Source organism: Bombina bombina, chromosome 8, assembly GCF_027579735.1.
Source record: "Bombina bombina isolate aBomBom1 chromosome 8, aBomBom1.pri, whole genome shotgun sequence".
NCBI lineage: Eukaryota > Metazoa > Chordata > Amphibia > Anura > Bombinatoridae > Bombina > Bombina bombina.
In genome coordinates this window covers 174504187-174531857 of record NC_069506.1, presented here as the reverse complement: position 1 = coordinate 174531857, position 27671 = coordinate 174504187, and the positions used below count along the sequence as shown (strand labels likewise).

The 27671-nt window shown below is 43.0% G+C and overlaps 1 protein-coding gene across 4 annotated transcripts in view; it reads left to right on the top strand.

The window, feature by feature from the left end:
* Positions 1-27671, top strand: part of LOC128638636 (CD82 antigen) — a 256779-nt gene that overhangs the window by 136681 nt on the left and 92427 nt on the right. For all 4 annotated transcript variants that reach the window (XM_053690712.1, XM_053690714.1, XM_053690715.1 and 1 more), the window contains 2 exons: positions 19346-19418; positions 20342-20466. In XM_053690712.1, the coding sequence (XP_053546687.1) occupies positions 19346-19418; positions 20342-20466 (198 nt within the window). The remainder of the gene's footprint in view (positions 1-19345; positions 19419-20341; positions 20467-27671) is intronic.

Genomic DNA, 27671 nt, shown 5'->3' with positions numbered 1-27671 from the left:
GCGTTGACTCGTTTTTGTGGGCAGAAGGGTATCCTAGCTGTACTGCAGCTAAGGGAGATTATTCTATATTTGCGAGACTCATATAGAATACTATGGAAAGCAGCTTCTCCCCTCTTTAGCAATAGGGATCCAGGCTACTAAGCGGTCCATCTCTCAGCGAGACTAAGGGTAACCGTAACAATAAATTATTTATTAATTGTGCAATATGTATTTCCCAGCTGGTATCATTTACAAGGTATACATCATGTAAATTCAATTTTATCACAGTCTTTGTTTTATTATTCTGAAAATATTCAACATCATATTTCTGATTATAGTATAATTATGTAATGTTTCTAGGAACGTTATAACTATCTATGAAAAAGCCTCCAAACTACTCAAAATTCTCAGAAAAGATATCTGTAACCATTTAAGAATTTGAGTGCTCTCCTGGTGTGAGCTGCCAACATACAAACGTTCTTAAATAAGTAATGCAGTGAACACGGATGAAGATAATGTTCTCCTTGAACTCTTGCACTAAACTCTGTTGAGGTTTTAATTTGTGTGATCCTGTTGCAAATAATCTCTGAAGCTCACATTTTCTGTGTTTAAATTGCTAAATACATTAGAGACCTACAACTCACTCTGATAGTGGGTATATGACTGGTTTGATTAACAGATCCGTGAACCAATCGGATACTTGTTTTCCACAATGAACAACCTATGATGCTCGGAAGGTGGGCTCAATAGGCTCATAAATAACGCCGAGTAGCGGCGGCCCGCACCCCCTCTGAGGAAGCGTTCTGTGAAACACGCGTCAGGGGTCCAGCAGGAGCAGCTCTGTCTCTCCTGTCTGCCGTTTTTAACCTGCTTACCCTTGTCCAAATTAGAAATCTTTTGCTAATAGCTGGTCAATAATGGTGCCTACTTAAGACTAATAGTTAAAAGTTAATCAGCCCTCGGATTGTAAGGGCTTAGCTTACTTTAGATATTTCTAAATGGGCCCATGCTGATCTATATATTTATATGCACTAAAACAATTATGTATGACTGGGTTTAAGTGTTTTTAAATTCTCTAACCGCTACTACTGTGTGAATGTTGGTTCCTAGTTGCATTAATAAAGATGCAAAGGTATGAATGTCATGGAACTTTTTAAATATATAGTGTAATATTTATCTGAATCCATTATTTGGAGTTCATATGATATATAATCTGTGGCAATCTCTGCTGTGAATTCTATTGTATTCCTTATACAATTAGTTCTTCTAGTTGTTCACTCTGATAATGATATACTGAGGTCACAGAACACAGTGAATATCTGTAAAATCAGCTATTTTGTTTTCAGTGGCCTAGATTTAGAGTTTGGCGGTAGCCGTGAAAACCAGCGTTAGAGGCTCCTAACGCTGGTTTTAGGCTACCGCCGGTATTTGGAGTCATTAAAAAAAAAGGGTCTAACGCTCACTTTTCAGCCGTGACTTTTCCATACCGCAGATCCCCTTACGTAAATTGCGTATCCTATCTTTTCAATGGGATCTTTCTAACTCCGGTATTTAGAGTCGTGTCTGAAGTGAGCGTTAGAAATCTAACGACAAAACTCCAGCCGCAGAAAAAAGTCAGGAGTTAAGAGCTTTTTGGGCTAACGCCGGTTCATAAAGCTCTTAACTACTGTACTCTAAAGTACACTAACACCCATAAACTACCTATGTACCCCTAAACCGAGGTCCCCCCACATCGTCGCCACTCGATTCATTTTTTTAACCCCTAATCTGCCGACCGCCACCTACGTTATACTTATGTACCCCTAATCTGCTGCCCCTAACACCGCCGACCCCGTATTATATTTATTAACCCCTAATCTGCCCCCCACAACGTTGCCGCCAACTACCTACAATAATTAACCCCTAATCTGCCGACCGCAAAGCGCCGCTACTTAAGTTATCCTTATGTACCCCTAATCTGCTGCCCCTAACACCGCCAACCCCTATATTATATTTATTAACCCCTAATCTGCCCCCCTCAACGTCGCCTCCACCTGCCTACACTTATTAACCCCTAATCTGCCGAGCGGACCGCACCGCTACTATAATAAAGTTATTAACCCCTAATCCGCCTCGCTAACCCTATAATAAATAGTATTAACCCCTAATCTGCCCTCCCTAACATCGCGGACACCTAACTTCAATTATTAACCCCTAATCTGCCGACCGGAGCTCACCGCTATTCTAATAAATGTATTAACCCCTAAAGCTAAGTCTAACCCTAACACTAACACCCCCCTAAATTAAATATAATTTTAATCTAACGAAATTAATTAACTCTTATTAAATAACTTATTCCTATTTAAAGCTAAATACTTACCTGTAAAATAAATCCTAATATAGCTACAATATAAATTATAATTACATTGTAGCTCTTTTAGGATTAATATTTATTTTACAGGCAACTTTGTAATTATTTTAACCAGGTACAATAGCTATTAAATAGTTAAGAACTATTTAATAGTTACCTAGTTAAAATAATAACAAAATTACCTGTAAAATAAATCCTAACCTAAGTTACAATTAAACCTAACACTACACTATCATTAAATTAATTAAATAAAATATCTACAATTACCTACAATTAAACCTAACACTACACTATCAATACATTAATTAAATACAATATCTACAAATAACTACAATGAAATAAACTAACTAAAGTACAAAAAATAAAAAAGAACTAAGTTACAAAAAATAAAAAAATATTTACAAACATAAGAAAAATCTTACAACAATTTTAAACTAATTACACCTACTCTAAGCCCCCTAATACAATAACAAAGCCCCCCAAAATAAAAAATGCCCTACCCTATTCTAAATTACTAAAGTTCAAAGCTCTTTTACCTTACCAGCCCTGAACAGGGCCCTTTGCTGGGCATGCCCAAAAGAATTCAGCTCTTTTGCCTGTAAAAAAAAAAAACATACAATACCCCCCCCAACATTACAACCCACCACCCACATACCCCTAATCTAACTCAAACCCCCCTTAAATAAACCTAACACTAAGCCCCTGAAGATCATCCTACCTTGTCTTCACCATACCAGGTTCACCGATCGGTCCTGGCTCCAAAATCTTCATCCAACCCAAGCGGGGGCTGGCGATCCATCATCCGGCGGCTGAAGAGGTCCAGAAGAGGCTCCAAAGTCTTCATCCTATCCGGGAAGAAGAGTAGATCCGGACCGGCAACCATCATCTTCCAAGCGGCATCTTCTATCTTCATCCGATGAGGACCGGCTCCATTCTGAAGACCTCCACCGCGGACCCATCTTCATCCGGCGACGTCCAACTGAAGAATGACGGTTCCTTTAAGGGACGTCATCCAAGATGGCGTCCCTCGAATTCCGATTGGCTGATAGGATTCTATCAGCCAATCGGAATTAAGGTAGGAATATTCTGATTGGCTGATGGAATCAGCCAATCAGAATCAAGTTCAATCCGATTGGCTGATCCAATCAGCCAATCAGATTGAGCTCGCATTCTATTGGCTGTTCCGATCAGCCAATAGAATGCGAGCTCAATCTGATTGGCTGATTGGATCAGCCAATCGGATTGATCTTGATTCTGATTGGCTGATTCCATCAGCCAATCAGAATATTCCTACCTTAATTCCGATTGGCTGATAGAATCCCATCAGCCAATCCGAATTCGAGGGACGCCATCTTGGATGACGTCCCTTAAAGGAACCGTCATTCTTCAGTTGGACGTCGCCGGATGAAGATGGGTCCGCGGTGGAGGTCTTCAGGATGGAGCCGGTCCTCATCGGATGAAGATAGAAGATGCCGCTTGGAAGATGATGGTTGCCGGTGGGGTAGTGTAAGTTTTTTTTTACAGGCAAAAGAGCTGAATTCTTTGGGGCATGCCCCGCAAAGGGCCCTGTTCAGGGCTGGTAAGGTAAAAGAGCTTTGAACTTTATTAATTTAGAATAGGGTAGGGCATTTTTTATTTTGGGGGTCTTTGTTATTTTATTAGGGGGCTTAGAGTAGGTGTAATTAGTTTAAAATTGTTGTAATATTTTTCTTATGTTTGTAAATATTTTTTTATTTTTTGTAACTTAGTTCTTTTTTATTTTTTGTACTTTAGTTAGTTTATTTCATTGTAGTTACTGTATTTGTAGGTATTGTATTTAATTAATGTATTGATAGTGTAGTGTTAGGTTTAATTGTAGGTAATTGTAGGTATTTTATTTAATTAATTTAATGATAGTATAGTGTTAGGTTTAATTGTAACTTAGGTTAGGATTTATTTTACAGGTAATTTTGTAATTATTTTAACTATTTTAGCTATTAAATAGTTCTTAACTATTTAATAGCTATTGTACCTGGTTAAAATAAATACAAAGTTACCTGTAAAATAAATATTAATCCTAAAATAGCTATAATATAATTATAATTTATATTGTAGCTATATTAGGATTTATTTTACAGGTAAGTATTTAGCTTTAAATAGGAATAATTTATTTAATAAGAGTTAATTAATTTCGTTAGATTTAAATTATATTTAATTTAGGGGGGTGTTAGTGTTAGGGTTAGACTTAGCTTTAGGGGTTAATACATTTATTAGAATAGCGGTGAGCTCCAGTCGGCAGATTAGGGGTTAATGTTTGAAGTTAGGTGTCGGCGATGTTAGGGAGGGCAGATTAGGGGTTAATACTATTTATTATAGGGTTAGCGAGGCGGATTAATAACTTTATTATGATAGCGGTGCGGTCTGCTCGGCAGATTAGGGGTTAATAAGTGTAGGCAGGCGGAGGCAACGTTGTGGGGGGCAGATTAGGGGTTAATAAATATAATATAGGGGTCGGCGGTGTTAGGGGCAGCAGATTAGGGGTACATAAGGATAATGTAAGTAGCGGCGGTTTACGGAGCGGCAGATTAGGGGTTAAAAAAAATATGCAGGGGTCAGCGATAGCGGGGGCGGCAGAATAGGGGTTAATAAGTGTAAGGTTAGGGGTGTTTAGACTCGGGGTACATGTTAGGGTGTTAGGTGCAGACGTAGGAAGTGTTTCCCCATAGCAAACAATGGGGCTGTGTTAGGAGCTGAACGCGGCTTTTTTGCAGGTTTTTTTCCAGCTCAAACAGCCCCATTGTTTCCTATGGGGGAATCGTGCACGAGCACGTTTTTGAGGCTGGCCGCGTCCGTAAGCAACTCTGGTATCGAGAGTTGCAGTTGCGTTAAAAATGCTCTACGCTCCTTTTTTGGAGCCTAACGCAGCCATTCTGTGGACTCTCAATACCAGAGTTATTTTAGAGGTGCGGCCAGAAAAAAGCCAGCGTTAGCTACGCGGGTCGTTACCGACAAAACTCTAAATCTAGCCGAGTGTAAATTAAATATGGATTCCTCTTAAAGAGACATAGGTTCCTATTTGAGAAGCAGCGGATGCTGCCTCCGACCCACTCCGCTTCAATTCCGGCTAAAGCGGAAATTAAGAAGCAGCGGTCCTAAGACCGCTGCTCCTTAACTCGTCCGCCACCTCTGAGGTGGCGGACAACAATCCGCCCGATCGAATACGATCGGGCTGATTGACACCCCCTGCTAGCGGCCTATCTGCAGGGGGTGGTATTAGACCAGCAGTTCACAAGAACTGCTAGTGCAATGATAAATGCCGACAGCGTACGCTGTCGACATTTATCGATGTGCGGCAGACATGACCCGCTATATCGGATCATGTCCGTCCGTACATTAATAAATAGACCTCATAAAATCCAAACATTTCCTGTCAAGATTCAGAAAAAGTTTTAAACAGCTCTCCAGTTTCCTAATTACTAATATCAAATTTGCTTTGGTCTCTTTTTATTCTTTGTTGAAAAAGCAATGCACTACTGAGAGCTAGGTGAACACATCTTGTGAACCAATGACAAGAGCCATATATGTGCAACCACAAATAATCAGCTAACTCCCAGTAGTGCATTGCTTCTCCTGAGCCTACCTAAGTATGCTTTTCAACAAAGGATACTAAAAGAACAAAACAAATTAGATAAAAGAAGTACATTATCAACTTTATTTTAAAAAGAAATGCTCTATCCGAATCATGAAATAAAAAAATTCAGGTTTCGTGTCCCTTTAACGAAAGTTTTTCAAATGCACTTAAATAAGATAAGCTACGGATTTCTAATCAGTTTATCTGCAATTTCTGTTTTCAAAAGATGTAACTGACATGGAACCTAAAATGTCACCTTTGAGCATCAACATGCTTTGCCATCTATTGCAAAACAGAATACGAAATAAAACTAAACATTAAAAACTTAACTCACTCTATCCCAATCAGACTACTGCAATCTTAAATGAACCGGTACTGCTTTTTCTTTCATTATTCCGAAACAGCATAGTATTTCTCTTACTTGGTGTATTCAGTCCACGGATTCATCCTTACTTGTGGGATATTCCCTACAGGAAGTGGCAAAGAGAGCACACAGCAAAGCTGTCCATATAGCTCCCCTCAGGCTCCGCCCCCCCAGTCATTCTCTTTGCCGCTCTAACAAGTAGCATCTCCACGGGAGGGTAAAGAGTATGTGGTGTTAGATTTGTAGTTTTTATTTCTTCAATCAAGAGTTTGTTATTTTAAAATAATGCCGGTTTGTACTATTTACTCTGAGGCAGAAAGTGATGAAGATTTCTGCTGAGAGGAAAAAGATTTTAGCATGTTGTAACTAAAATCCATTGCTGTTCCCACGCAGGACTGTTGAGTACAGGAGAACTTCAGTTGGGGGGAACAGTTTGCAGGCTTATACTGCTTAAGGTATGTTCAGTCATTTTTTCTAAGACCTGGTAGTGCTAGAAGACTGACAGAAATCCCATGAGGGAAGGTAAGCCATTTTCTGAGACACAGAATGATGGCTTCAGTTAAGGGCTTTAATACTGACAGACACTGTGATGGGCTAAATCGATTACTTTATTAAGGTAATCTTATATTTATTAAGCGTTTTAGACGTTGGAAACACTTTTTTGGGGACTTTTTTTTTACGCCTGGCATTTTGTAAGACAGCTAATCTGACTCAGAAAGGCCCCATAACTCTGGAGTAATGAAGTAGGGGGCCTCATTTTCGCGCCTCAATTGCGCAGTTGATTTGCAACACAGCTCCATGCAGCTTCATGTGCAGAGCCTTTAGAGTACAGGAGGACTTCAGGGAGGCTTAATTTACACCTGCAAATAACCCTAAAGGAAGGTAAAGCCACAGCAAAGACTGTGGCATCGTACTGTAGTGGGTAAAACCGGGTGCTTACTTCATTTTGCTCCGGTTTGGGCATTAAGGGGTTAAACGATTTGAAAATTTGTGTGCAATCATTTCAAGGCATTAGGATCATGTGGCCCCTATTACTTTACAACAATTAGCAGCAGTAATGGATAATTCCCTTGCAGCATTTTTATCCAAACTGCCAGTTTTTCCAAGAAAGCGCGATAGCTCAGTTTTAAATACAGAAGATGAGCAATCTGAAGCTTTGGATAATTTATCTGTAGTACCCTCACAAAACTCAGAGGTAGCAGTTAGGGAAGGGCTGTCTGAGGGAGAAATTTCTGACACAGGAAAAGTTTCTCAGCAGGCAGAGTCAGATTCCTTAGCGTTTAAATTTAAGCTGGAACACCTCCGCGTCCTGCTTAAGGAGGTTTTAGCTACGCTGGATGATTGTGACCCCATGGTGGTCCCTGAAAAATTGTGTAAAATGGACAGATTTTTAGAGGTCCCTGTATACACTGAGGCATTTCCGATCCCAAAGAGTGTGGCGGATATTGTGGCTAAGGAGTGGGAGAGACTAGGTGTACCCTTTGTTCCCCCTCCTATCTTTAAGCAAATGTTCCCCATAAATGACCCTAGGCGGGACGCGTGGCAGACGGTCCCTAAGGTAGAGGGGGCTGTTTCAACACTGGCCAAGCGTACAACTATACCAATAGAGGACAGTTGTGCTTTCAAAGATCCTATGGATAAAAAATTGGAAGGATTGCTGAAGAAAATTTTTGTTCAGCAAGGGTTTCTGCTTCAACCAATTGGCTGCATTATTCCGGTAACTACTGCAGCGGCTTTTTGGTTCGAGGCCCTGGAGGAGTCGCTCCAGAGGGAGACTTCATACAACGAGGTCATGGATAGAATTCATGCTCTAAAGCTGGCTAATTCTTTTATCACTGACGCCGCTCTACAGTTAGCTAAACTAGCGGCGAAAAACTCAGGTTTTGCCATCATGGCGCGAAGAGCGCTCTTGCTCAAATCATGGTCGGCGGATGTGTAGTCCAAAACAAAACTGTTAAATATTCCCTTCAAGGGGAAGACCCTTTTCGGCCCTGAGCTGAAAGAAATTATTTCAGATATCACTGGGGGCAAAGGTCATGCCCTTCCACAAGATAGGCCGTTTAAGGCCAAAAACAAGGCTAATTTTTGCTCCTTTCGCAACTTCAGGAGCGGACCTGCTGCAACCTCTGCTGTCACAAAACAAGATAACGCTTCCCAGCCCAAAGCAACCTGGAAACCCTTGCAGGGCTGGAATAAGGGTAAACAGGCCAAGAAGCCTGCTCCTGCTACCAAGACAGCATGAAGGGGTAGCCCCCGATCAGGGATCGGATCTGGTAGGGGGCAGACTTTCTCTCTTTGCTCAGGCTTGGGCAAGAGACGTTCCGGATCCCTGGGCATTGGAAATAGTTGCTCAGGGGTATCTTCTAGAATTCAAGGATTCTCCCCCAAGGGGAAGGTTCCACATTTCTCGTTTGTCTTCAGACCAAACAAAGAAACAAGCGTTCTTACGCTGTGTAGAAGATCTACTAAAAATGGGAGTGATACACCCAGTTCCAATTGCAGAACAAGGACTGGGCTTTTACTCAAACCTGTTCGTAGTTCCCAAAAAGGAAGGAACTTTCAGGCCAATCCTGAATCTAAAAATTCTAAACAAATTCCTCAGAGTTCCGTCTTTCAAGATGGAAACCATTCGGACAATCTTGCCGATGATCCAGGAAGGTCAATATATGACTACCGTGGATCTAAAGGATGCGTACCTACATATTCCTATCCACAAAGATCACCATCAGTTCCTAAGGTTCGCCTTTCTGGACAAACATTACCAGTTCGTGTCCCTTCCTTTCGGGTTGGCCAACGCTCCCAGAATTTTCACAAAGGTTCTAGGGTCCCTTCTAGCGGTTCTAAGACCGCGGGGCATTGCAGTAGCACCTTACCTAGACGACATATTAATACAGGCGTCGTCCTTTCACAGAGCCAAGGCTCATACGGACATCGTTCTGGCCTTTCTAAGGTCTCACGGGTGGAAGGTGAACGTAGAAAAGAGTTCTCTGTCCCCGTTTACAAGGGTTCCCTTCCTGGGAACATTAATAGACTCGGTAGAAATGAAAATCTTTCTGACAATGGTCAGGAAATCAAAACTGCTGAATACTTGCCGAGTTCTTCATTCCATTCCTCGGCCTTCCGTGGCTCAGTGCATGTAAGTTATTGGTTTAATGGTTGCGGCAATGGACATAGTCCCTTTCGCCCGAATCCATCTGGCCACTGCAGCTGTGCATGCTCAAACAGTGGAATGGAGATTACGCAGATTTGTCTCCTCAAATCCAAATGGATCAAAAAAACAGAGACTCTCTTCTCTGGTGGTTGTCTCAAGTTCACCTGTCTCAGGGAATGAGTTTCCGCAGACCGGAGTGGATCATTGTCACGACCGATGCCAGTCTGGTAGGCTGGGGTGCGGTCTGGAACTCCCTTCAGGCTCAAGGACTATGGTCTCGGGAGGAATCTCTTCTCCCGATAAACATTTTGGAACAGAGAGCGATATTCAACACGCTCCAGGCGTGGCCTCAACTAGCAGAGGCCAAATACATCAGGTTTCAGTCGGACAACATCACGACTGTGGCGTACATCAATCATCAGGGAGGAACAAAGAGTTCCCTAGCGATGAAGGAAGTAACCAAGATCATCAAATGGGCAGAGGATCACTCCTGCCATCTATCTGCAATTCACATCCCAGGGGTAGACAACTGGGAGGCGGATTTTCTAAGTCATCAGACTTTCCATCCGGGGGAGTGGGAACTCCACCCGGAGGTTTTTGCTCAGCTGACCCAGCTTTGGGGCATTCCAGAGTTGGATCTGATGGCGTCTCGTCAGAACACCAAACTTCCCCTTTACGGATCCAGATCCAGGGATCCCAAGGCGGCATTGATAGATGCATTAATAGCGCCTTGGTCATTCAGTCTAGCTTACGTCTTTCCACCGATTCCTCTTCTCCCTCGGCTAATAGCCAGAATAAAACAGGAGAAGGCTTCGGTAATTCTGATAGCGCCTGCGTGGCCACGCAGGACTTGGTATGCAGACCTAGTGGACATGTCATCGGTCCCACCATGGAAACTGCCATCGAGGCAGGATCTTCTAATCCAAAGTCCTTTCAAGCATCCAAATCTAGTTTCTCTGCAACTGACTGCTTGGAGATTGAACGCTTAATCCTAGCTAAGCGGGGGTTCTCTGATTCAGTTATAGATACTCTGATACAGGCCAGAAAGCCTGTCACCAGGAAAATTTACCATAAGATATGGCGGAAATATCTTTGTTGGTGTGAATCCAAGGGTTACTCGTGGAGTAAGGTTAGGATTCCAAGGATATTGTCTTTTCTCCAAGACGGTTTGGAGAAAGGTCTGTAAGCTAGTTCCTTAAAAGGACAGATATCTGCTCTGTCTATTCTGTTACACAAGCGTCTGGCAGCTGTACCAGACATTCAGGCGTTTGTACAGGCACTAGTTAGAATCAAGCCTGTCTACAGACCTGTGGCTCCTCCATGGAGTCTAAATTTAGTTCTTTCAGTTCTTCAAGGGGCTCCGTTTGAACCTTTGCATTCCATAGATATCAAGTTATTATCTTGGAAAGTTTTGTTTTTAGTAGCTATTTCTTCTGCTCGAAGAGTTTCAGAATTGTCTGCTTTGCAGTGTGATTCACCCTATCAGGTGTTCCATGCAGATAAGGTTGTTTCTCCAACATAGGTGTGTCCGGTCCACGGCGTCATCCTTACTTGTGGGATATTCTCTTCCCCAACAGGAAATGGCAAAGAGCCCAGCAAAGCTGGTCACATGATCCCTCCTAGGCTCCGCCTACCCCAGTCATTCTCTTTGCCGTTGTACAGGCAACATCTCCACGGAGATGGCTTAGAGTTTTTTAGTGTTTAACTGTAGTTTTTATTATTCAATCAAGAGTTTGTTATTTTAAAATAGTGCTGGTATGTACTATTTACTCAGAAACAGAAAAGAGATGAAGATTTCTGTTTGTATGAGGAAAATGATTTTAGCAACCGTTACTAAAATCCATGGCTGTTCCACACAGGACTGTTGAGAGGAATTAACTTCAGTTGGGGGAACAGTGAGCAGTCTCTTGCTGCTTGAGGTATGACACATTCTAACAAGACGATGTAATGCTGGAAGCTGTCATTTTCCCTATGGGATCCGGTAAGCCATGTTTATTAAGATTGTAAATAAGGGCTTCACAAGGGCTTATTAAGACTGTAGACTTTTTCTGGGCTAAATCGATTCATTATTAACACATATTTAGCCTTGAGGAATCATTTAATCTGGGTATTTTGATAAGATTATATCGGCAGGCACTTTTTTAGACACCTTTCTCTTTAGGGGCTTTCCCAAATCATAGGCAGAGCCTCATTTTCGCGCCGGTGTTGCGCACTTGTTTTTGAGAGGCATGACATGCAGTCGCATGTGTGAGGAGCTCTGATACATAGAAAAGACTTTCTGAAGGCGTCATTTGGTATCGTATTCCCCTTTGGGCTTGGTTGGGTCTCAGCAAAGCAGACACCAGGGACTGTAAAGGGGTTAAAGTTAAAAACGGCTCCGGTTCCGTTATTTTAAGGGTTAAAGCTTCCAAATTTGGTGTGCAATACTTTTAAGGCTTTAAGACACTGTGGTGAAATTTTGGTGAATTTTGAACAATTCCTTCATATTTTTTCGCAATTGCAGTAATAAAGTGTGTTCAGTTTAAAATTTAAAGTGACAGTAACGGTTTTATTTTAAAACGTTTTTTGTACTTTGTTATCAAGTTTATGCCTGTTTAACATGTCTGAACTACCAGATAGACTGTGTTCTGAATGTGGGGAAGCCAGAGTTCCTTCTCATTTAAAAAAAAGTGATTTATGTGACAATGACAATGATGCCCAAGATGATTCCTCAAGTGAGGGGAGTAAGCATGGTACTGCATCATTCCCTCCTTCGTCTACACGAGTCTTGCCCACTCAGGAGGCCCCTAGTACATCTAGCGAGCCAATACTCCTTACTATGCAACAATTAACGGCTGTAATGGATAATTCTGTCAAAAACATTTTAGCCAAAATGCACACTTATCAGCGTAAGCGCGACTGCTCTGTTTTAGATACTGAAGAGCATGACGACGCTGATAATAATGGTTCTGAAGGGCCCCTAAACCAGTCTGATGGGGCCAGGGAGGTTTTGTCTGAGGGAGAAATTACTGATTCAGGGAACATTTCTCAACAAGCTGAACCTGATGTGATTACGTTTAAATTTAAGTTGGAACATCTCCGCATTCTGCTTAAGGAGGTATTATCCACTCTGGATGATTGTGACAAGTTGGTCATCCCAGAGAAACTATGTAAAATGGACAAGTTCCTAGAGGTCCCGGGGCTCCCAGAAGCTTTTCCTATACCCAAGCGGGTGGCGGACATTGTAAATAAAGAATGGGAAAGGCCCGGTATTCCTTTCGTCCCTCCCCCCATATTTAAAAAATTGTTTCCTATGGTCGACCCCAGAAAGGACTTATGGCAGACAGTCCCCAAGGTCGAGGGAGCGGTTTCCACTTTAAACAAACGCACCACTATACCCATAGAAGATAGTTGTGCTTTCAAAGATCCTATGGATAAAAAATTAGAAGGTTTACTTAAAAAGATGTTTGTTCAGCAGGGTTACCTTCTACAACCAATTTCATGCATTGTCCCTGTCGCTACAGCCGCGTGTTTCTGGTTCGATGAGCTGGTAAAGGCGGTCGATAGTGATTCTCCTCCTTATGAGGAGATTATGGACAGAATCAATGCTCTCAAATTGGCTAATTCTTTCACCCTAGACGCCACTTTGCAATTGGCTAGGTTAGCGGCTAAGAATTCTGGGTTTGCTATTGTGGCGCGCAGAGCGCTTTGGTTGAAATCTTGGTCAGCTGATGCGTCCTCCAAGAACAAGCTACTTAACATTCCTTTCAAGGGGAAAACGCTGTTTGGCCCTGACTTGAAAGAGATTATCTCTGATATCACTGGGGGTAAGGGCCACGCCCTTCCTCAGGATCGGCCTTTCAAGGCCAAAAATAAACCTAATTTTCGTCCCTTTCGTAGAAACGGACCAGCCCAAAGTGCTACGTCCTCTAAGCAAGAGGGTAATACTTCTCAAGCCAAGCCAGCTTGGAGACCAATGCAAGGCTGGAACAAGGGAAAGCAGGCCAAGAAACCTGCCACTGCTACCAAGACAGCATGAAATGTTGGCCCCCGATCCGGGACCGGATCTGGTGGGGGGCAGACTCTCTCTCTTCGCTCGGGCTTGGGCAAGAGATGTTCTGGATCCTTGGGCGCTAGAAATAGTCTCCCAAGGTTATCTTCTGGAATTCAAGGGGCTTCCCCCAAGGGGGAGGTTCCACAGGTCTCAGTTGTCTTCAGACTACATAAAAAGACAGGCATTCTTACGTTGTGTAGAAGACCTGTTAAAAATGGGAGTGATTCATCCTGTTCCATTAGGAGAACAAGGGATGGGGTTCTACTCCAATCTGTTCATAGTTCCCAAAAAAGAGGGAACGTTCAGACCAATCTTAGATCTCAAGATCTTAAACAAGTTTCTCAAGGTTCCATCGTTCAAAATGGAAACCATTCGAACAATTCTTCCTTCCATCCAGGAAGGTCAATTCATGACCACGGTGGATTTAAAGGATGCGTATCTACATATTCCTATCCACAAGGAACATCATCGGTTCCTAAGGTTCGCATTCCTGGACAAGCATTACCAGTTCGTGGCGCTTCCTTTCGGATTAGCCACTGCTCCAAGGATTTTCACAAAGGTACTAGGGTCCCTTCTAGCTGTGCTAAGACCAAGGGGCATTGCTGTAGTACCTTACTTGGACGACATTCTGATTCAAGCGTCGTCCCTTCCTCAAGCAAAGGCTCACACGGACATTGTCCTGGCCTTTCTCAGATCTCACGGATGGAAAGTGAACGTGGAAAAGAGTTCTCTATCTCCGTCAACAAGGGTTCCCTTCTTGGGGACAATAATAGACTCCTTAGAAATGAGGATTTTTCTGACAGAGGCCAGAAAAACAAAACTTCTAGACTCTTGTCGGATACTTCATTCCGTTCCTCTTCCTTCCATAGCGCAGTGCATGGAAGTGATAGGTTTGATGGTAGCGGCAATGGACATAGTTCCTTTTGCGCGCATTCATCTAAGACCATTACAACTGTGCATGCTCAGTCAGTGGAATGGGGACTATACAAACTTGTCTCCGAGGATACAAGTAAATCAGAGGACCAGAGACTCACTCCGTTGGTGGCTGTCCCTGGACAACCTGTCACAAGGGATGACCTTCCGCAGACCAGAGTGGGTCATTGTCACGACCGACGCCAGTCTGATGGGCTGGGGCGCGGTCTGGGGATCCCTGAAAGCTCAGGGTCTTTGGTCTCGGGAAGAATCTCTTCTACCGATAAATATTCTGGAACTGAGAGCTATATTCAATGCTCTCAAGGCTTGGCCTCAGCTAGCGAGGGCCAAGTGCATACGGTTTCAATCAGACAACATGACAACTGTTGCGTACATCAACCATCAGGGGGGAACAAGGAGTTCCCTGGCGATGGAAGAAGTGACCAAAATCATTCTATGGGCGGAGTCTCACTCCTGCCACCTGTCTGCTATCCACATCCCAGGAGTGGAAAATTGGGAAGCGGATTTTCTGAGTCGTCAGACATTGCATCCGGGGGAGTGGGAACTCCATCCGGAAATCTTTGCCCAAGTCACTCAACTGTGGGGCATTCCAGACATGGATCTGATGGCCTCTCGTCAGAACTTCAAAGTTCCTTGCTACGGGTCCAGATCCAGGGATCCCAAGGCGGCTCTAGTGGATGCACTAGTAGCACCTTGGACCTTCAAACTAGCTTATGTATTCCCGCCGTTTCCTCTCATCCCCAGGCTGGTAGCCAGGATCAATCAGGAAAGGGCGTCGGTGATCTTGATAGCTCCTGCGTGGCCACGCAGGACTTGGTATGCAGATCTGGTGAATATGTCATCGGCTCCACCATGGAAGCTACCTTTGAGACGAGACCTTCTTGTTCAAGGTCCGTTCGAACATCCGAATCTGGTCTCACTCCAGCTGACTGCTTGGAGATTGAACGCTTGATCTTATCGAAGCGAGGGTTCTCAGATTCTGTTATCGATACTCTTGTTCAGGCCAGAAAGCCTGTAACTAGAAAGATTTACCACAAAATTTGGAAAAAATATATCTGTTGGTGTGAATCTAAAGGATTCCCTTGGGACAAGGTTAAGATTCCTAAGATTCTATCCTTCCTTCAAGAAGGATTGGAAAAAGGATTATCTGCAAGTTCCCTGAAGGGACAGATTTCTGCCTTGTCTGTGTTACTTCACAAAAAGCTGGCAGCTGTGCCAGATGTTCAAGCCTTTGTTCAGGCTCTGGTTAGAATCAAGCCTGTTTACAAACCTTTGACTCCTCCTTGGAGTCTAAACTTAGTTCTTTCAGTTCTTCAGGGGGTTCCGTTTGAACCCTTACATTCCGTTGATATTAAGTTAGTATCTTGGAAAGTTTTGTTTTTGGTTGCAATTTCTTCTGCTAGAAGAGTTTCAGAATTATCTGCTCTGCAGTGTTCTCCTCCTTATCTGGTGTTCCATGCAGATAAGGTGGTTTTACGTACTAAACCTGGTTTTCTTCCAAAAGTTGTTTCTAACAAAAACATTAACCAGGAGATTATCGTACCTTCTCTGTGTCCGAAACCAGTTTCGAAGAAGGAACGTTTGTTGCACAATTTGGATGTTGTTCGCGCTCTAAAATTCTATTTAGATGCTACAAAGGATTTTAGACAAACATCTTCCTTGTTTGTTGTTTATTCCGGTAAAAGGAGAGGTCAAAAAGCAACTTCTACCTCTCTCTCTTTTTGGATTAAAAGCATCATCAGATTGGCTTACGAGACTGCCGGACGGCAGCCTCCCGAAAGAATCACAGCTCATTCCACTAGGGCTGTGGCTTCCACATGGGCCTTCAAGAACGAGGCTTCTGTTGATCAGATATGTAGGGCAGCGACTTGGTCTTCACTGCACACTTTTACCAAATTTTACAATTTTGATACTTTTGCTTCTTCTGAGGCTATTTTTGGGAGAAAGGTTTTGCAAGCCGTGGTGCCTTCCATCTAGGTGACCTGATTTGCTCCCTCCCATCATCCGTGTCCTAAAGCTTTGGTATTGGTTCCCACAAGTAAGGATGACGCCGTGGACCGGACACACCTATGTTGGAGAAAACAGAATTTATGTTTACCTGATAAATTACTTTCTCCAATGGTGTGTCCGGTCCACGGCCCGCCCTGGTTTTTTAATCAGGTCTGATAATTTATTTTCTTTAACTACAGTCACCACGGTATCATATGGTTTCTCCTATGCAAATATTCCTCCTTAACGTCGGTCGAATGACTGGGGTAGGCGGAGCCTAGGAGGGATCATGTGACCAGCTTTGCTGGGCTCTTTGCCATTTCCTGTTGGGGAAGAGAATATCCCACAAGTAAGGATGACGCCGTGGACCGGACACACCGTTGGAGAAAGTAATTTATCAGGTAAACATAAATTCTGTTTTTGCATACTAGACCTGGTTTCCTTCCAAAGGTGGTTTCTAATAGGAATATTAACCAGGAAATCATTGTTCCTTCTCTGTGCCCTAATCCAGTTTCTAAGACGGAACGACTGTTGCACAATCTTGATGTGGTTCGTGCTTTAAAGTTCTATTTAAAAGCAACTAAAGATTTCAGACAAACATCATCCTTGTTTGTTGTGTATTCTGGTAAAAGGAGAGGTCAGAAAGCGACTGCTACCTCTCTGTCATTCTGGCTGAAAAGCATCATCCGATTGGCTTATGAGACTGCTGGTAAGCAGCCTCCTGAACGAATTACAGCTCATTTCACCAGAGCTGTGGCTTCCACATGGGCTTTCAAGAATGAGGCTTCTGTTGAACAGATTTGTAAGGCAGCGACTTGGTCTTCACTGCATACATTCGCCAAATTTTATAAATTCGATACTTTTGCTTCTGCGGAGGCTATTTTTGGGAGAAACGTTTTGCAAGCAGTGGTGCCTTCCGTTTAGGTTACCTGACTTGTTCCCTCCCTTCATCCGTGTCCTATTGCTTTGGTATTGGTATCCCACAAGTAAGGATGAATCCGTGGACTGAATACACCAAGTAAGAGAAAACAGAATTTATGCTTACCTGATAAATTACTTTCTCTTACAGGTGTATTCAGTCCACGGCTCGCCCTGATATTTGTCAGGTTCAAATTTAATTTACAATAACTACAGTCACCACTGCACCCTATGGTTCTCCTTTTTCTCCTAACCGTCGGTCGAATGACTGGGGGGGCGGAGCCTGAGGGGAGCTATATGGACAGCTTTGCTGTGTGCTCTCTTTGCCACTTCCTGTAGGGATTGAGAATATCCCACAAGTAAGGATGAATCTGTGGACTGAATACACCTGTAAGAGAAAGTAATTTATCAGGTAAGCATAAATTCTGTTTTTTCAATTTACTTCTGTTATCCAATTTGCCTAATTCTCTTGGCATCCTTGAAGGAGCAGCAATTCACTACTGCGAGCTAGCTGAACACTTCAGCTGATCCAAAGACAAGATGCATATACGCTTAGCCACCAATCAGCAGCTAGCTCACAGTAGCGAGAACAAAGAGAACAAAGCAAATTAGATAATAGAAGGAAACTGTGAAGTTGTTTAAAATGATGTGCTCTGTCTGAATCATGGCAGTTTAATTCAGACTTTATGTTCATTGTTTCGATAGAGCATTTAATAGTCCACAAAATGGCAATGCCCCCTACCTCACAGGATTTGTACATTTAGGGCCAGATTATGAGTTGAGGGCAAAATATTGCTTATGCTAAAGCGATATTTGCTCTCAAGTGAGTAATACCAGTGCACGCTAATGTGCACTGCTATTACAAGTTAGGTGCAATGCGAATGCAAGCTCACGTTCGCATTGCATGGAAGCATTGTGCTTACGATAGAGCTCCAATGGGAACCTCATTCTCATGCTGTGAGACACAGCATGAGAACTAGCACAGCGAAGAGGGTAAGTCGCACAGCGATGGGCAGCAAATGTAAATATATATGTATATGAAGATATGTTAGATATCCTGGTAATCCTAGGATTACCCAGGTAAAACTGACATTACCCAAGCGGCTTTGGGTAAAGCCTGATGTACTGTAATTCCCCCATTTACGCTATATTTTTGTTTCTTCCGCCTGGGGGGTTCAAGTGAACCTTGGGGAATGAGGTTTACAAGGGGGGCTTTGCCACCCTTGAACCCCCAGGCAGAGGCAAAAAAGGTAGTGAAGATGGGGAATTACAGTGCATTCCAGGTTGCATTTGTATCTAAATTCATGATGAGGATTAGTAAATAAGTTTATAGTAACTTAAATATGTTGTTTATGTTTATCTGTAGTTAAGATGAGGGCTAGTCAGTTTATAGTAACTTAAATATATTGTTTATGTTTATCTGTAGTTAAGAGGAGGACTAGTCAGTTTATAGTAACTTAAATATATTGTTTATGTTTATCTGTAGTTAAGATGAGGGCTAGTCAGTTTATAGTAACTTAAATATATTGTTTATGTTTATCTGTAGTTAAGATGAGGGCTAGTCAGTTTATAGTAACTTAAATATATTGTTTATGTTTATCTGTAGTTAAGATGAGGGCTAGTCAGTTTATAGTAACTTAAATATATTGTTTATGTTTATCTGTAGTTAAGATGAGGGCTAGTCAGTTTATAGTAACTTAAATATATTGTTTATGTTTATCTGTAGTTAAGAGGAGGACTAGTCAGTTTATAGTAACTTAAATATATTGTTTATGTTTATCTGTAGTTAAGATGAGGGCTAGTCAGTTTATAGTAACTTAAATATATTGTTTATGTTTATCTGTAGTTAAGATGAGGGCTAGTCAGTTTATAGTAACTTAAATATATTGTTTATGTTTATCTGTAGTTAAGATGAGGGCTAGTCGGTTTATAGTAACTTAAATATATTGTTTATGTTTATCTGTAGTTAAGATGAGGGCTAGTCGGTTTATAGTAACTTAAATATGTTGTCTTTACAGATTTTAGGAGGCGTGTTACTGTGTTTTGGACTTTGGATCCTCTTTGACAGGAGCAGTTTTGCTTCCATGTTAGGTGAGTGACATTTTGGGATAACTGCTGAAGTTTGCACAAAACGGGCTAGATTACAAGTGGTGCGCTAATGTGAGAGTGGGACGTGATAAGCAATATTGCGACCACAGTAACATGCACAAGTTGAAAGTAAATGGTTGCGCTTGATCGCAAACAAAATTTGCGCTCAACGTATCAGTGTGACTGAAGACCTAGTGTAAAGCATAAGGGTAAAAAAAAATGTGCACCATATGACAAGGTATTTAACTGTGAAGTGCTATAATGTGTGTATGTGTGTATATATATATATATATATATATATGTATATATATATATATATATGTGTGTGTGTGTGTATATATATATATATATATATATATATATATGCATATACATGAGTTTTTATGTGTAAATATGTATATACATAGATATATATACTTTTGAGCCATTTTCAGTATTATATATTATAAGTAAATTGTCACATTTTGAAAAATCTGATTTATTTCAGGACTAGCTGACATTTCCATTCTATTTATATAAATATAATAATGGTTTGCAGCTTTGTCAGTTTTTAATAAAAAATACTAGAGGTACCAGCCTCTCAGATTGCCCACCAGAGACGATTTTAAAGTCTAGGTGATGTCTGCCAATTAAATGAATTTATAGGAAGATCATGCTACTAAATAAAGCACCAGGTTTTCAGAACACAAGGAAGCATAGACAATATATTTCTTATAAACTAACTCAACAAGCAAAGCAAATAGAAATATTGTAGAAAGCAGACTTAGTGCTGGGAAGCTTAGCCTCTGTAAGGCTTTGCTCCAGCATGTCATTTTGTTTATAGTGCGATAGCCTCAGGCTAGAGTTGAATTCTTTATAAAATAATCAGCAAAGGAAAATGATTCAGCTGGTCATATTTGTGTAACCCTTCCATATTTTTCCCTTAGGGTCCACCACTCCCACCTTGAAGATTTGGTGCTATGTGTTCTCTGGTGTGGGTATCCTCACAATGCTGCTAGGATTTCTGGGCTGTCTTGGGTCACTCAAGGAAATTAAATGCTTGCTGGGATTTGTAAGTGCAACCTAATGTACTTTTTTATTTAACTTTATGGATTTCTGTCATCATCATATTGTGGAAAATACCCATGTCAATGAATAATCACACAAATGTCATGTTCTGCACAATACAGCATTTTTGTAGGTAAACTTGCAAGACACTAGGGGGCACTGTTCATAAAAATGTCAAATGGAAGAGAAACTAAAGGAATAAGAAAGGTGTCATTTTTTTGTTACCAAGATGGAGCTATAGAACACTGCATTCACACATGCCCAGGAGTCTCCCTCTTCTTCTGAATGTAACCAAATGTTACCTTCTCTGTCTATAAATCATGATGTAGCACATTCAATATAACATTATTATATTAATTTATAATTGTTCCTAGTTTTTTATGACAACAGCCACACGATTGCCGATCACTGCAGTTATGGGTTGTTGTTTCATCATCTTGATGTTGCCCATAGCATTACTGCTGTTGGCAATATTTTTAATCATAGGCAAGAAAGATATATTAACTGCAATGCACTTACAGAGGCCGTATTGCTAAATTTAGGTTGTGATTTACTTTAGAATTTATTATTGCCTTGGCTCTTGCTCTTGTGCAAAGTATTGTTATTGCCCTGTTGGCAGGGCACCTGCTGTTGACAAACACAGGTTATCTAGCTGTCTGTCCGGTAAACCTAGAAGAGATTTCAGTGGTACATGACCATAAAGATACATATTTTTTAAAGATATTTAGTAATGATTTTTACTGAGCCTAAGTTATTTTGGCTTTCTAAAACACCTTGTTAAGGATATGTACTGAACAGTGACACTCATAGATCCTTGTAATAGGGTAATAAGTATTTAACATAAATAACGCTTTATTTTTAGCACAAAATCAGGACATTTAGAAATAATCACTCATAGATGTTCTGCCTGTGCCCAGGAAAGCATACAGTTAGATTGAGCAATCAGTGGTTGAAGGGGGTTCTGCTAACCTGTTGATTGGTTGTTACATACTTATAGCTCTTAGTTTGCCTGTGTATTTGATATAGAGCTAATTGAATCAAGTGTAAATCTAGAAAATAAGGCTCATTGAATGATTTTACAATCATAATTGGACACTATTGAGAATATGAAATGCTTAAATAACGGAGTATTTAGGAAATAGAGGAAAAAATTAAACTGCAGGTCACTTTGCATTTAGGGACTTATAGCTGAAGTTATTCTAAAAGCAGTTGGAAGTGAAAGCATAACACACTGATGGGCAACAAAATGTCATCTCTTGTTATGTAATATTAAAGGGACACTGACCCCAAATTTCTTTCTTTCATGATTCAGATAGAGCATGCAATTTCCTTCTTAATATAAGGAGAGTCCACGGCTTCATTCCTTACTGTTGGGAAATACTGAACCTGGCCACAGGAGGAGGCAAGGACACCCCAGCCAAAGGCTTAAATACCTCTCCCACTCCCCCTATCCCCCAGTCATTATTTGCCTTTCGTCACAGGAGGATGGCAGAGAGGTGTCAGAAGATTTTGGAGTTATTCCTCAAGAGGGGTATATGCCCTTCGATATGGGACTGGAGTTTTAAGTAGTCTTGTCAGCCTCTCAGTGAGAGCATTAATGAAAGTTAGAGTCTGGAGATGCAGGGAGAGTCTTCCTGCAAACCCATCCAGACTGCCTGCTAATAGCTCCTTAAGCAACCAGTGTTGACGAGTTTCACTGTCTGCTTTTTGTTCTTTAAGTCCATGTCACGAGCGATGCTACAAGACTGTCACACTTGAGAGGCTGTATTTCTGTTCCACAGCATGGATTCTGGTAAGATCGTTTACATTTTTACATATGTTGAAAACGCTGAAAACAGGGTCACAGTGTGGCTTCTTTTATCTTAATAGGATTTTGGGTTAATATCTCCTGAGGGAGGTTATTGAACAGTGGGGATTAATCAAATGTGATACTTTGATTTTATGCTGCTTTATGTGTGAGATTTATTTGGATCATAGACTGTTGTTATGCTTTAACAGAACACACAGGTTTTTACTTTCACTTTGAACGCTGCGCAGCTTGTAGCTTGGCGCACTTTTTCTCATAGCAGGGGCGGTCCTGCCTTGCACACCACGTGGTCACACTTTCGTTTTCTCTTTTCTGACCGAACTAGCTGTTGGGGAAGACATTTGTTTCTCTGTTTGCCTGGGTCTAGAAGGTGGTGAGTGCCCCAGTCATTGGGATATAATGGTGCTGTTTTGTGAGAAATAAAAAGATAATTTATTCTGTGTCCTACTGTTATTAGCGCAAGCTATGGAGGATTCCGATATGCTTGAGGGTACTCCCTCTATTCCTAATAGTAATATCTCCCCCCCCCCCCTGTCTATATTTTGAGGAGGCCTTGGTATGCCCACCCTCTCAACTTTGTTTGATATGCATCATGTCTAAGAAGGTTAACCCCTTTAGTACTACTGAGCCGTCCACCTCTGAGGACTCGCCGTCCCGTGAGGTGCATACCCTTCAGTCATCTCCCTCATGACATGCAGTTTCCTGTAGAACGCCTGATCCTCCATCCGGAGCCAACTTTTTACTATCGGACTTTACCACGCAGTTAAAGACTGCAGTGTCTGAGGCTCTTAGTGCTTTACCTCACCCTGCCAAGCACAAGTGAAAGGTTAAACATAGCTCTCCGGTCCAGGTGTCACCCAGTGATTTATTAGGTTTTTTTCAAATATCCAAGGATGGGTCACACTGTAACGGTACCAACAGGAAACCAAAGGTTAACACCAGGGAACAATGTCCTGCATAGGGAATCAGCAATTCACAACCCAGCCAGTTTTCAAGTTTAAACAGAATGACTTTTATTAAGGCTCATATGCCCAGTATTTATGCAGGTCTGACCCCCCAGAAGGGGGGTTGAAAGAATGTTGTACATTAGATGGAGGGAACACGCCCTTTTACATGATACAATAGAATACCTTGCTCAAGCTGATAACAATTTAAACACAGACACACACTTGGCTTTCCTTATCACCTAAGCATTTGCTCTCTGAGGGTGATTAAACAATGGACTGTTTATCAATAACATTAATGACAGTGCACAATAGCTGAGGCTAAAGCTGAACACAGTTAACTCCTTCAGTGCTGACAGAAGGGTCTGTCACATCTACATAGCACAATATACAGCCTATAGACAACCTTTCTTACGTTATAGTCCAGAAGTGGCTAGGTTTGCCACAATGCTCCCCCAGAACCAAGCCGGCATACACAGTCTGATCCCAACGGATCGGCTTGGGGATGTCCGGGGCAACAACTTTCGGCTCAAGTAAGCTACGGGGTGTTCTCCGCCATCTGCTCCAACTTGGCTCAGTACTGCCCCCACTCCAAACATGGAAGCGTCTCTTCCCGGAGGGACTGGGCTTGGGTAGTCACAGGGTTAACATCAGCGGGATCCATGGGAGCATAGGCAGAAACAAGGGGGGCCAAGTCATTTCCAAGGAGAACATCAGCAGGTAAGTCCTTCTTGACCCCCACATTCACAAGTCTAGCGCCCACTCCCCAATCCAAATGTACCCTGGCAACAGGTAGGCGGAACACAGTGCCCCCTGCTACCCTCACAGCCATAGTGTCTCCAGTGTGCTGTCTCTCAGACACCAAGTTCTGTTGAAGCAAGGTCATGGTAGCACCAGTATCCCGTAGACCACTGACCTCCTTCCCATTCACTTTAACCCGCTGCCGGTTATTCCGGTGGGCAGCTTGCACGGGGTCTGCTTCATGTAGGCTGCCCCAGCATTCTGGCGCCTCTACGTAGCGGGCCGCAGGCTGAGGATTATGTGGGATTCCGCCGGCGGGTCTTCTCCAGGACTGTGCTTGATTTGCTGCGTTTAGGGGACACTCTGGTCTTTTGTGCCCTAGTCGCTTACATCCAAAGCACCGAATAGGTTGTGAGTAGCCCCGCGAATTGAACCGGGCTCTCTGAGGGTAGTTCGTGGCCGGAGGCCGTGTGGTATAGCGGTGCGCCGGGGGCTGGTAACTGGCAGCTGCTGGGGTGACTGGGGGTCTGTACTCCACTCTAGCAGTGGGCAATCGGTATACCGCTCCCCCTGCCCCTCGTACTGCCACGGATCCGCCCGTGTGTACTGTATCCGGCACCAAATGGGGAGCTATCAGGGTTAAAGTAGCTCCTGAATCCCGAAGTCCCTGGACCGACATCACCTCATGCAGAATTCCCAGGGGTTCCTCGGCTTGGGTGCTCAACACCTCATGAGCGTCTGGCTCCGTTTGGTAATGGTGAGCAGCCGCCCTTGGGGCCAGGTTCTGTCTGACCTGGTTCCAAGCTTGTCTGCTCCGATTTTGGGTGCACTCACGTGCCATATGTCCCCACTGCTTGCAGGTGTGGCATTGTATATTCGCCCGTCCGTTGTATCGTGAGGGGGGTGGTGGATTCCCTGGGGCTGGGCGAAAAGGTGCCGCTGTGGGGGTGTTAGGCTGTAGTCCATGGTGCCTCCTGGCATCAAAATGCTGGTCTGCTAATCTGGCTGCTTCGGTTAAGGTGAGGGGTTTTCGATCTCTCACCCATTCTTGGGCTTCTGGGGACAAGCCGTTAAAGAATTGCTCCAACAGCATCAGTTGTCGCAATTCTTCCATGGTGCTAGCTTGGCTGGCCTGTATCCACCCTTGAGATGCTTGATCCAGCTTGTGGGCCCACTCTGCATGTGAATCTCTTTCTGGCTTGCGCAGGCCTCTAAACTTGCGCCGGTATGCCTCTGGGGTAATGGCATATCTTTCCAAGATCGCTCTCTTCACTTTAGCGTAATCCTTGCTGTCCTCCCTGGGTACAGCGCGATACGCTTCCGCTGCCCTACCGGCTAGCTTGCCTGCTAGCACCGGTACCCATACGGACTGCTCCAAATCATGTAACTCGCACAGTCTCTCAAAATCCTGTAAATACCCATCGATCTCATCCTTCTCCTCACAAAACATTTTAAATGCATGGTATGGGATTTTGGGTCTTACTGGGTTGCTGAGTGCGTCCAAAATGGATTCTGCTCGGGAGGATGCATTCTGTGGACTGTGTGCCATCACGTACTCCTGCACATCTGCCATTACCACGGATAGCATATCCCGTGGTACAGGTTGGGGTAAAAATTCCAGCCTGGTCCTCATTTCCCTCTGGTATAGGGTCTCCTCCATGGCTGCTGGAGGCGTAGCGCTGCGAGCTCTGTCTCCCTCCATCAGCTCGGCAATTAATATAGCCTTGGGTTTGCTGCTGCCTATCTTTCCCCTGGCTTCTAGCAGTTCCTTTAACGTTTGTCTCTTTAGCTTAGAATAATCCATCTCCATTCACTTTGGTCCCTGGTACTCCTTCCATCTTAGTCAGTATTGTAGTAATCCCCCTCTTCCTGAGGTTACTGGCTTGTGTAGTTGCTCTTCTGGGCGATAAGGTTCATTCCGTCGCTTGCCACCAATTGTAACGGTACCAACAGGAAACCAAAGGTTAACACCAGGGAACAATGTCCTGCATAGGGAATCAGCAATTCACAACCCAGCCAGTTTTCAAGTTTAAACAGAATGACTTTTATTAAGGCTCATATGCCCAGTATTTATGCAGGTCTGACCCCCCAGAAGGGGGGTTGAAAGAATGTTGTACATTAGATGGAGGGAACACGCCCTTTTACATGATACAATAGAATACCTTGCTCAAGCTGATAACAATTTAAACACAGACACACACTTGGCTTTCCTTATCACCTAAGCATTTGCTCTCTGAGGGTGATTAAACAATGGACTGTTTATCAATAACATTAATGACAGTGCACAATAGCTGAGGCTAAAGCTGAACACAGTTAACTCCTTCAGTGCTGACAGAAGGGTCTGTCACATCTACATAGCACAATATACAGCCTATAGACAACCTTTCTTACGTTATAGTCCAGAAGTGGCTAGGTTTGCCACACACACTCTGAGTCTTCAGAGGGTAAACTTTCTGGATCAGAGTCTGCTACCTCTAGGCCTCCAGCTGCGGAGGAGCCAGCCTTTAGATTTAAAATTGAACACTTACGTTTTCTTCTAAAGGAGGTTCTGTCGACATTAGAGGTTCCAGAGGCCAAGTTGCCTGGTGAACCTTTGATCCATTAATTAGACAGAGTGTACAAGGACAGGGTAGCGCCGCTAACTTTTCCTGTACCTGTAAAAATGGCGAACGAGTGGGATAGAATTGGATCTTCCTTTTCCCCTTCGTCTGCTTTTAAAAAATGATTCCGGATCCCGGACTCTCAGCTGGAGTTGTGGGGTTCAGTCCCTAAGGTGTAATGGCTATCTCTACGCTAGCCAAGCGTACTACTATCCCACTTGAGGATAGCTCGTCATTCAGAGAGCCGATGGATAAGAAGATGGAAAGATTTCTCAGAAAAACGTTTCAGCATACAGGATACTTATTTTATTCATAAATGGAAAGAATCCACAGCTGCATTTATTACGTTTGGGAATTCAGAACCTGGTTCCCAGGAGGAGGCAAAGACAACCCAGCCAAAGGCCTAATTACTCCTCCCACTTCCCTCATCCCCCAGTCATTCTTTGCCTTTTGTGCCAGGAGGTTGGCAGAGAAGTGTTTGCGATTAGTCTCTTATGGAGGGTAGTACTCTTCAGCATGGGACTGGAGTTTTAAGTAATCCTGTCAGCCTTTCAGTGAAAGCATGGATGAAAGTTAGAGTCCAGAGATGCAGGGAGAGTCTTTCTGCAAAACCATCCTGACTCATTTTAACAGATTCACAAGCAATCGGCGTTGACGAGTTTCGCTGCCTGCTTCTCTCAAGTCCATGGCAAAGGCGATGCTACTATCTGTCACACTTGAAGGGGCGTGTTCCTCTTTCACGGCATAGATTCCGGTAAGATCGTTTGATTTTACTTTCGTCATGATTGTATTGTAGTACAAATGTTTTCCCGAGAGGCTACCACCTTGCGGGACTAACTATAAATCAGGGTCTTAGTGAGGCTTCTTTTGTATCTTGGAATCAAGGGTTAATATCTCCTGAGGTGGGTTATTGAACAGGGGTTTTTAATCATGTTTATGTGATTCGACCTGCTCTTTTCTGGACTGTATGGTTCACCCTGTGATCGGCCGTGGTCACGTTTTTGACTCTCCATTTCTGCATTCCTGACCGTGTGGCGACGGAGGAATTCTGATCTGCTGGTGTCGGGCTCTTAGAGGGTGGGGAGTGCCCCAGCCATTGTGGGTGTCAGGTGCCGTT